We start from the raw sequence: 12,918 nt of genomic DNA on the forward strand, positions 1-12,918 counted from the left end.
CTAATAGGAATCCATAATAAACCCCAGGAAGAGTAGCTGCTGCCTTGGCAGGAACTAATGGAGATCCATAATAAACCCCAGGAAGTGTAGGTGCTGTCTTGGCAGGAACTAATGGAGATCCATAATAAACCCCAGGAAGAGTAGCTGCTGTCTTGGCAGGAACTAATGGGGATCCATAATAAACCCCAGGAAGAGTAGCTGCTGCCTTGGCAGGAACTAATGGGGATCCATAATAATCCCCAGGAAGAGTAGTTGCTGCCTTGGCAGGAACTAATGGGGATCCATAATAAACCCCAGGAAGAGTAGCTGCTGCCTTGGCAGGAACTAATGGGGATCCATAATAAACCCCAGGAAGAGTAGCTGCTGCCTTGGCAGGAACTAATGGGGATCCATAATAAACCCCAGGAAGAGTAGCTGCTGCCTTGGCAGGAACTAATGGGATCCATAATAAACCCCAGGAAGAGTAACTGCTGCCTTGGCAGGAACTAATGGAGATCCATAATAAACCCCAGGAAGAGTAGCTGCTGCCTTGGCAAGAACTAATGGAGATCCATAATAAACCACAGGAAGAGTAATTGCTGCCTTGGCAGGAACTAATGGGGATCCATAATAAACCCCAGGAAGAGTAGCTGCTGCCTTGGCAGGAACTAATGGTTATCCATAATAAACCCCAGGAAGAGTAGCTGCTGCCTTGGCAGGAACTAATGGAGATCCATAATAAACCCCAGGAAGAGTAGCTGCTGCCTTGGCAGGAACTAATGGGGATCCATAATAAATACAAATACAAATCTCATGGTCTCATCTAACAGACAGAATGATCATTGTAGTTTCTGTTTTCTAAGCAGTAAGCTGCTCACTCCTAGGCTGCAGCCCAAACATGTTATTTTCACCCCCTCAGCCCTCGCGGAAGCCACTTTCCCCTCGGGGGAATCCCCGTCGAAACCGGATGCAGTTGGTTTGCCATCTTAAGTGGAGGTCCAATTCACAAACGTTGCCTCCTCGGCCTTCAATTTAGCTCGAGGGAGTGAGTGAACAACTTTGGTCACTTGCAGGGTTGATGTGACCCACAATTCAATGTGGTCACATGTCTGGTGGAAGCTACGCGTCAAATTTAATTGAAAAGGCTGCATTTTCAGATATGCCAGAAAAGAGTATGAAGCTAGCATGCTAAAAATATATATACATAGATTTTAGCATTGGCAAATTGGCTTAGGCTCGTAGTGAGGAACTTATAAAAACAAATATTGCTAGATTCATAAACATATTTTTTGCAATTGGAATAAATTACCAAACCATAAAACTAGCTAGCCAGCTATGGGTAACTGTAGCTAGCTACCTGACAGGAGTGCTAGCTAGATACGTTAGCTTACTAGGTACATGAATACTGTATCTAGCTACCTGACAGGAGTGCTAGCTAGATACGTTAGCTTAGTAGGTATGTTAGTAGCTTTAGGTTGGTTGTTTTTAATCTCAATTTCCAGATTTCCACCAAGAATGTTGCCTCTCCGATCATCACTCTCCCTCGCTTGGGCAAGGGACATTTAAGGTACACTCGGATGTGACTATGTAAAATATAGTTCAAGGGCTGAGGGTTTAGGGCCGAGGGCTGTCTACTTTGAGTTTGAAATGCAGCCCTAGTAACACTGATCAGCTGATCACCCCGAGTACCGCTGATCACCCCGAGTACCGCTGATCACCCCGAGTACCGTTGATCACCCTGAGTACCGCTGATCACCCGAGTACCGCTGATCAGTTGGTCAATCCGAGTACCTCTGATCACCCCGGGTACTGCTGATCACCCCGGGTACCGCTGATCACCCTGAGTAACGCTGATCAGCAGCTGATCAATCCGAGTACCGCTGATCAGCTGATCAATCCGGGTACCGCTGATCACCCCGAGTACCGCTGATCACCCTGAGTAACGCTGATCAGCTGATCAATCTGAGTACTGCTGATCACCCCGAGTACCGCTGATCAGTTGATCAATCCGAGTACCGCTGATCAGCTGTTTGGCTCCTCTCTCTGTCTCTCTCTCTCTCTCTTTCTCTCTCTCTCTCTCTCTCTCTCTCTCTCTCTCTCTCTCTCTCTCTGTCTTTATAACTAGAGGGGAGCTAGAAGGGAGATGTCTGATCACTATGGTGTGTATTAGAGTAACAGAGTTTAAACATAGTTAAAGCTCTTCTTAGTTGGGTGCCCTATACCGTGGTCTCACTTGTGTGTGTGTTAAATTTAAACTATTCTGTATTCATTGTTGTAAATTGGTATGTTCTCCTTCCTTCTAACAGTCAGGAGGAAGAGTCCTCTTCATCGTCCAGTGAAGAGGAGGACAGTGACGGGAGACAGAACGAAGACCTGTATGGGAAGGTGGTGTGTGTTGAGGCGGGCCCTGCCTCTACTGCAGACAGGAAGACCAAGACAACAGCATGGTACCCTGCCCTGGTGAGATCAGCTACCTCCATATCTCTGGCTGTGGATCATATGACATCATATCCCCTATATATAGTACACTACCACTGTCCAGTGACCATATGACATCATATCCTCTATACAGTTGAAGTCAGAAGTTTACATACACCTTAGCCAAATATATTTAAAGTCAGTTTTTCACAATTCCTGACATTTAATCCTAGTAACAATTCCCTGTCTTAGGTCAGTTAGGATCACCACTTTATTTTAAGAATGTGAAATGTCAGAATAATAGTAGAGAGAATGATTTATTTCAGCTTTTATTTCTTTCATCACATTTCCAGTGGGTCAGAAGTTTACATACACTCAATTAGTATTTGGTAGCATTTCCTTTAAATTGTTTAACTTGGGTCAAAGATTTTGGGTAGCCTTCCACAAGCTTCCCACGATAAGTTGGGTGAATTTTGGCCCATTCCTCCTGACAGAGCTGGTGTAACTGAGTCAGGTTTGTAGGCCTCCTTGCTTGCACACGCTTTTTCAGATCTGTCCACACATTTTCTATAGGATTGAGGTCAGGACTTTGTGATGGCCACTCCAATACCTTGACTTTGTTGTCCTTAAGCCATTTTGACACAACTTTGGAAGAATGCTTTGGGTCATTGTCCATTTGGAAGACCCATTTGCAACCAAGCTTTAACTTCCTGACTGATGTCTTGAGATGTTGCTTCGAAATATCCACATCATTTTCCTACCTTATGAAGCCATCTATTTTGTGAAGTGCACTAGTCCCTCCTGCAGCAAAGCACCCCCACAACATGATGCTGCCACCCCCGTGCTTCACGGTTGGGATGGTGTTCTTCGGCTTGCAAGCCTCCCCCTTTTCTTCCAAACATAACGATGGTCATTATGGCCAAACAGTTCTATTTTTGTTTCATCAGACCAGAGGACATTTCTCCAAAATGTACAATCTTTGTCCCCATGTGCAGTTGCAAACCATAGTCTGGCTTTTTTATGGCTGTTTTGGAGCAGTGGCTTCTTCCTTGCTGAGTGGCATTTCAGGTTATGTCGATATAGGACTCGTTTTACTGTGGATATAGATACTTGTCTACCTGTTTCCTCCAGCATCTTCACAAGGTCCTTTGCTGTTGTTCTGGGATTGATTTGCACTTCTCGCACCAAAGTACCTTCCTGAGCGGTATGATGACTGTGTGTTCCCATGGTGTTTATACTTGTGTACTATTGTTTGTACAGATGAACGTGGTACCTTCAGGCATTTGGAAATTGCTCCCAAGGATGAACCAGATTTGTGGAGGTCTACAATTTTTTTTTCTGGGGTCTTAGTTGATTTCTTTTGATTTTCCCATGATGTCAAGTAAAGAGGCACTGAGTTTGAAGGCCTTGAAATACATCCAAAGGTACACCTCCAATTGACTCAAATTATGTCAATTAGCCTATCAAAAGCTACGACATCATTATCTGGCATTTTCCAAGCTGTTTAAAGGCACAGTCAACTTACTCTGACCCACTGGAATTGTTATACAGTGAATTCTAAGTGAAATAATCTGTAAACAATTGTTGGAAAAATGACTTGTGTCATGCACAAAGTAGATGTCTTAACCGACTTGCCAAAACTATAGTTTGTTAACCATACATTTGTGGACTTTTAATGACTCCAACCTAAGTGTACGTAAACTTCCTACTTCAATTGTATATATTACCCCACTACTGTTCAGAGACCATATAAGCAGGGGAGTGTAACAGACAGCATCTTGGTATGAAATTACACTATGCAGTCCCTGATCAACAGTAGTGCACTATATAGGGATTAGGGTGTCAAAGTAGCGCACTATATAGGGATTAGGGCACCATTTGGAACTCGTATTCTGCACTACACTGGCATAGTGAGGGAACACAGCCACTATAGCACTATAACACCATAGCACTATAACACTATTACACTGCAACACTGCAACACTGCAGCACTATAGCACTACTACACTACAACACTGCAGCACTACAGCACTACTACACTACAACACTACAACACTACAACACTACAACACTATTACACTACTACACTACAACACTACAACACTATTACACTACTACACTACAACACTACAACACTATTACACTACTACACTACAACACTGCAACACTACTACACTACAACACTACAACACTACAACACTATTACACTACTACACTACAACACTACTGCACTACTACACTACAACACTATTACACTACAACACTATTACACTACAACACTACAACACTATTACACTACTACACTATTACACTACTACACTATAACACTACAACTCTACAACACTATTACACTACTACACTACAACACTACAACACTATTACACTACTACACTACAACACTACTACACTACAACACTACAACACTACAACACTACTACACTACAACACTACAACACTACAACACTACAACACTATTACACTACTACACTACAACACTACAACACTATTACACTACTACACTACAACACTACAACACTATTACACTACTACACTACAACACTACAACACTATTACACTACTACACTACAACACTACTACACTACAACACTACAACACTACAACACTACTACACTACAACACTACAACACTACAACACTATTACACTACTACACTACAACACTACAACACTATTACACTACTACACTACAACACTACAACACTATTACACTACTACACTACAACACTACAACACTACTACACTACTACACTACAACACTACAACACTACAACACTATTACACTACTACACTACAACACTGCAACACTACAACACTACAACACTACAACACTATTACACTACTACACTACAACACTACTACACTACTACACTACAACACTACAACACTACAACACTACAACACTATTACACTACAACACTGCAGCACTACAGCACTACTACACTACAACACTACAACACTACAACACTATAACACTATTACACTACAACACTACAACACTACAACACTATTACACTACTACACTACAACACTACTACACTACAACACTATAACACTATTACACTACTACACTACAACACTACAACACTACAACACTATAACACTATTACACTACAACACTACTACACTACAACACTACAACACTATAACACTATTACACTACTACACTACTACACTACAACACTACAACACTACAACACTATAACACTATTACACTACTACACTACAACACTACAACACTACAACACTATTACACTACTACACTACAACACTACAACACTATTACACTACAACACTACAACACTACAACACTACTACACTACAACACTACTACACTACAACACTACAACACTACAACACTATTACACTACTGCACTATAAAACTATTACACTACAACACTGCAGCACTACAGCACTACTACACTACAACACTACAACACTACAACACTATTACACTACTACACTATAACACTACAACACTACAACACTACAACACTACTACACTACAACACTACAACACTACTACACTATTACACTACAACACTGCAGCACTACAGCACTACTACACTACAACACTACTACACTACAACACTACTACACTATAACACTACTACACTACTACACTACAACACTATTACACTACTACACTATAACACTACAACACTACAACACTACAACACTACAACACTACAACACTACAACACTACTACACTACAACACTACAACACTACTACACTATTACGCTACAACACTGCAGCACTACAGCACTACTACACTACAACACTACAACACTACTACACTACAACACTACAACACTACTACACTACAACACTACAACACTACAACACTACTACACTACAACACTACAACACTACAACACTATAACACTATTACACTACTACACTACAACACTACAACACTACAACACTACTACACTACAGCACTGCAGCACTACAGCACTACTACACTACAACACTACAACACTACAACACTATTACACTACTACACTACAACACTACAACACTACAACACTATTACACTACAACACTACAACACTACTACACTACAACACTATTACACTACAACACTACTACACTACAACACTGCAACACTATAACACTACTACACTACAACACTACAACACTATTACACTACTACACTACAACACTACAACACTATTACACTACAACACTACAACACTATTACACTATTACACTACTACACTACAACACTACAACACTACTACACTACAACACTACAACACTACAACACTATTACACTACTACACTACAACACTATTACACTACTACACTACAACACTACAACACTACTACACTACAACACTACAACACTACAACACTACTACACTACTACACTACAACACTACAACACTATTACACTACTACACTACAACACTGCAACACTACAACACTACAACACTACAACACTACTACACTACAACACTACTACACTACAACACTACAACACTACAACACTACAACACTATTACACTACAACACTACAACACTACTACACTACAACACTACAACACTGCAGCACTACAGCACTACTACACTACAACACTACAACACTACAACACTATAACACTATTACACTACTACACTACAACACTACAACACTACTACACTACAACACTACAACACTACTACACTACAACACTATTACACTGCAACACTGCAGCACTACAGCACTACTACACTACAACACTACAACACTACAACACTATAACACTATTACACTACTACACTACAACACTACAACACTACAACACTATTACACTACTACACTACAACACTACAACACTACAACACTACAACACTATTACACTACTACACTACAACACTACAACACTACTACACTACAACACTACAACACTACAACACTACAACACTATTACACTACTACACTACAACACTACAACACTACAACACTATTACACTACTACACTACAACACTACTACACTACAACACTACAACACTACAACACTATTACACTACTACACTACAACACTACAACACTACAACACTACAACACTATTACACTACTACACTACAACACTACAACACTACTACACTACAACACTACAACACTACAACACTATTACACTACTGCACTATAAAACTATTACACTACAACACTGCAGCACTACAGCACTACTACACTACAACACTACAACACTACAACACTATTACACTACTACACTATAACACTACTACACTACAACACTATTACACTACTACACTATTACACTACTACACTATAACACTACTACACTATTACACTATTACACTACTACACTATAACACTACTACACTATTACACTACTACACTATAACACTACTACACTACAACACTATTACACTACAACACTATTACACTACTACACTATAACACTACTACACTATTACACTATTACACTACTACACTACAACACTATTACACTACTACACTACAACACTATTACACTACTACACTACAACACTATTACACTACTACACTACAACACTATTACACTACTACACTACAACACTATTACACTACTACACTACTACACTACAACACCACAACACTACAACACTATTACACTACTACACTACAACACTACAACACTACAACACTATTACACTACTACACTACAACACTACTACACTACAACACTACAACACTACAACACTATTACACTACTACACTACAACACTACAACACTACAACACTACTACACTATTACACTACTACACTACAACACTACAACACTACTACACTACAACACTACAACACTACAACACTATTACACTACTGCACTATAAAACTATTACACTACAACACTGCAGCACTACAGCACTACTACACTACAACACTACAACACTACAACACTATTACACTACTACACTATAACACTACAACACTACAACACTACTACACTACAACACTACAACACTACTACACTATTACACTACAACACTGCAGCACTACTACACTACTACACTACAACACTACAACACTACTACACTACAACACTACAACACTACAACACTACTACAACACTACAACACTACTACACTACAACACTACAACACTATAACACTATTACACTATTACACTACTACACTACAACACTACAACACTACTACACTACAACACTGCAGCACTACAGCACTACTACACTACAACACTACAACACTACAACACTATTACACTACTACACTACAACACTACAACACTATTACACTACTACACTACAACACTACAACACTACTACACTACAACACTACAACACTATTACACTACAACACTACTACACTACAACACTGCAACACTACAGCACTACTACACTACAACACTACAACACTACAACACTACTACACTACAACACTACAACACTACAACACTACTACACTACAACACTACTACACTACAACACTACTACACTACTACACTACAACACTACTGCACTACAACACTACAACACTACAACACTATTACACTACTACACTACTACACTACAACACTACAACACTACTACACTACAACACTACTACACTACAACACTACAACACTACAACACTACTACACTACAACACTACAACACTACTACACTACAACACTACAACACTATTACACTACTACACTATAACACTATTACACTATTACACTACAACACTATTACACTACAACACTATTACACTACAACACTATTACACTACAACACTACTACACTACAACACTACAACACTATTACACTACAACACTACAACACTATTACACTACAACACTATTACACTACAACACTACAACACTATTACACTACAACACTATAACACTACAACACTATTACACTACAACACTACAACACTATTACACTACAACACTATTACACTACTACACTACAACACTACAACACTATTACACTACAACACTATTACACTACAACACTATAACACTACAACACTATTACACTACAACACTACAACACTATTACACTACTACACTACTACACTACTACACTACAACACTACAACACTATTACACTACTACACTACAACACTACAACACTATTACACTACAACACTACAACACTACTACACTACAACACTACAACACTATTACACTACAACACTACTACACTACAACACTACAACACTACTACACTACAACACTATTACACTACTACACTACAACACTACAACACTACAACACTACTACACTACAACACTATTACACTACAAAACTACAACACTATTACACTACAACACTACAACACTACAACACTATTACACTACTACACTATAACACTATTACATGACAAACACTACTACACTACTACACTACAACACTATTACACTATTACACTACAACACTATTACACTATTACACTACAACACTACAACACTACTACACTACAACACTACAACACTACAACACTACTACACTACAACACTATTACACTACAAAACTACAACACTATTACACTACAACACTACAACACTACAACACTACTACACTACAACACTACAACACTACTACACTACAACACTACAACACTATTACACTACTACACTATAACACTATTACACTACAACACTACAACACTACAACACTATTACACTACAACACTACAACACTATTACACTACTACACTACAACACTACAACACTATTACACTACAACACTATTACACTACAACACTATTACACTACAACACTATTACACTACAACACTACTACACTACAACACTACAACACTATTACACTACAACACTACAACACTATTACACTACAACACTATTACACTACAACACTACAACACTATTACACTACAACACTATAACACTACAACACTATTACACTACAACACTATTACACTACAACACTATTACACTACTACACTACAACACTACAACACTATTACACTACAACACTATTACACTACAACACTATAACACTACAACACTATTACACTACAACACTACAACACTATTACACTACTACACTACTACACTACTACACTACAACACTACAACACTATTACACTACTACACTACAACACTACAACACTACAACACTACAACACTATTACACTACAAAACTACAACACTATTACACTACTACACTACTACACTACAACACTATTACACTACTACACTATAACACTATTACACTACAACACTATTACACTATTACACTACAACACTACAACACTATTACACTACAACACTACTACACTACTACACTACAACACTATTACACTACTACACTACAACACTACAACACTATTACACTACTACACTACAACACTACTACACTATTACACTACTACACTATAACACTACAACTCTACTACACTACTACACTATAACACTACAACTCTACTACACTACAACACTATTACACTACAACACTACTACACTACAACACTACTACACTATAACACTACTACACTACAACACTATTACACTATTACACTACAACACTACAACACTATAACAGACCTAAGAGATCTCCATCATCAGTAAAGTAGATTATTGTCAGTGTCGAGACCTCTATCATCAGTAAAGTAGATTATTGTCAGTGTCGAGACCTCTCTATCATCAGTAAAGTAGATTATTGTCAGTGTCGAGACTTCTATCATCAGTAAAGTAGATTATTGTCAGTGTCGAGACCTCTATCATCAGTAAAGTAGATTATTGTCAGTGTCGAGACCTCTATCATCAGTAAAGTAGATTATTGTCAGTGTCGAGACTTCTATCATCAGTTAAGTAGATTATTGTCAGTGTCGAGACCTCTCTATCATCAGTAAAGTAGATTATTGTCAGTGTCGAGACCTCTCTATCATCAGTAAAGTAGATTATTGTCAGTGTCGAGACCTCTATCATCAGTAAAGTAGATTATTGTCAGTGTCGAGACTTCTATCATCAGTAAAGTAGATTATTGTCAGTGTCGAGACCTCTATCATCAGTAAAGTAGATTATTGTCAGTGTCGAGACCTCTATCATCAGTAAAGTAGATTATTGTCAGTGTCGAGACCTCTATCATCAGTAAAGTAGATTATTGTCAGTGTCGAGACCTCTATCATCAGTAAAGTAGATTATTGTCAGTGTCGAGACTTCTCTATCATCAGTAAAGTAGATTATTGTCAGTGTCGAGACTTCTATCATCAGTAAAGTAGATTATTGTCAGTGTCGAGACCTCCATCATCAGTAAAGTAGATTATTGTCAGTGTCGAGACTTCTCTATCATCAGTAAATTAGATTATTGTCAGTGTCGAGACCTCTATCATCAGTAAAGTAGATTATTGTCAGTGTCGAGACTTCTCTATCATCAGTAAAGTAGATTATTGTCAGTGTCGAGACTTCTCTATCATCAGTAAAGTAGATTATTGTCAGTGTCGAGACTTCTATCATCAGTAAAGTAGATTATTGTCAGTGTCGAGACTTCTCTATCATCAGTAAAGTAGATTATTGTCAGTGTCGAGACCTCTATCATCAGTAAATTAGATTATTGTCAGTGTCGAGACCTCTATCATCAGTAAAGTAGATTATTGTCAGTGTCGAGACTTCTCTATCATCAGTAAAGTAGATTATTGTCAGTGTCGAGACCTCTATCATCAGTAAAGTAGATTATTGTCAGTGTCGAGACCTCTATCATCAGTAAAGTAGATTATTGTCAGTGTCAAGACTTCTATCATCAGTAAAGTAGATTATTGTCAGTGTCGAGACTTCTATCATCAGTAAAGTAGATTATTGTCAGTGTCGAGACCTCTATCATCAGTAAATTAGATTATTGTCAGTGTCGAGACCTCTATCATCAGTAAAGTAGATTATTGTCAGTGTCGAGACCTCTCTATCATCAGTAAATGAGATTATTGTCAGTGTCGAGACCTCTATCATCAGTAAAGTAGATTATTGTCAGTGTCGAGACCTCTCTATCATCAGTAAAGTAGATTATTGTCAGTGTCGAGACCTCTATCATCAGTAAAGTAGATTATTGTCAGTGTCGAGACTTCTATCATCAGTAAAGTAGATTATTGTCAGTGTCGAGACCTCTATCATCAGTAAATTAGATTATTGTCAGTGTCGAGACCTCTATCATCAGTAAAGTAGATTATTGTCAGTGTCGAGATCTCTATCATCAGTAAAGTAGATTATTGTCAGTGTCGAGACCTCTATCATCAGTAAAGTAGATTATTGTCAGTGTCGAGACCTCTCTATCATCAGTAAAGTAGATTATTGTCAGTGTCGAGACCTCTCTATCATCAGTAAAGTAGATTATTGTCAGTGTCGAGACCTCTATCATCAGTAAAGTAGATTATTGTCAGTGTCGAGACCTCTATCATCAGTAAATTAAATTATTGTCAGTGTCGAGACCTCTATCATCAGTAAAGTAGATTATTGTCAGTGTCGAGACCTCTCTATCATCAGTAAAGTAGATTATTGTCAGTGTCGAGACTTCTATCATCAGTAAAGTAGATTATTGTCAGTGTCGAG

The 12,918-nt window shown here is 38.5% G+C and overlaps 1 protein-coding gene across 7 annotated transcripts in view; it reads left to right on the forward strand.

Moving 5' to 3' along the window:
• Positions 1 to 12,918, forward strand: part of arid4b (AT-rich interaction domain 4B) — a 214,190-nt gene that overhangs the window by 80,339 nt on the left and 120,933 nt on the right. For all 7 annotated transcript variants that reach the window (XM_036945928.1, XM_036945930.1, XM_036945933.1 and 4 more), the window contains one exon: positions 2,286 to 2,439. In XM_036945928.1, coding sequence (XP_036801823.1) covers positions 2,286 to 2,439 — 154 coding nt within the window. The remainder of the gene's footprint in view (positions 1 to 2,285; positions 2,440 to 12,918) is intronic.

The sequence above is a fragment of the Oncorhynchus mykiss genome, chromosome 16 (genome assembly GCF_013265735.2).
Source record: "Oncorhynchus mykiss isolate Arlee chromosome 16, USDA_OmykA_1.1, whole genome shotgun sequence".
Taxonomy (NCBI): domain Eukaryota; kingdom Metazoa; phylum Chordata; class Actinopteri; order Salmoniformes; family Salmonidae; genus Oncorhynchus; species Oncorhynchus mykiss.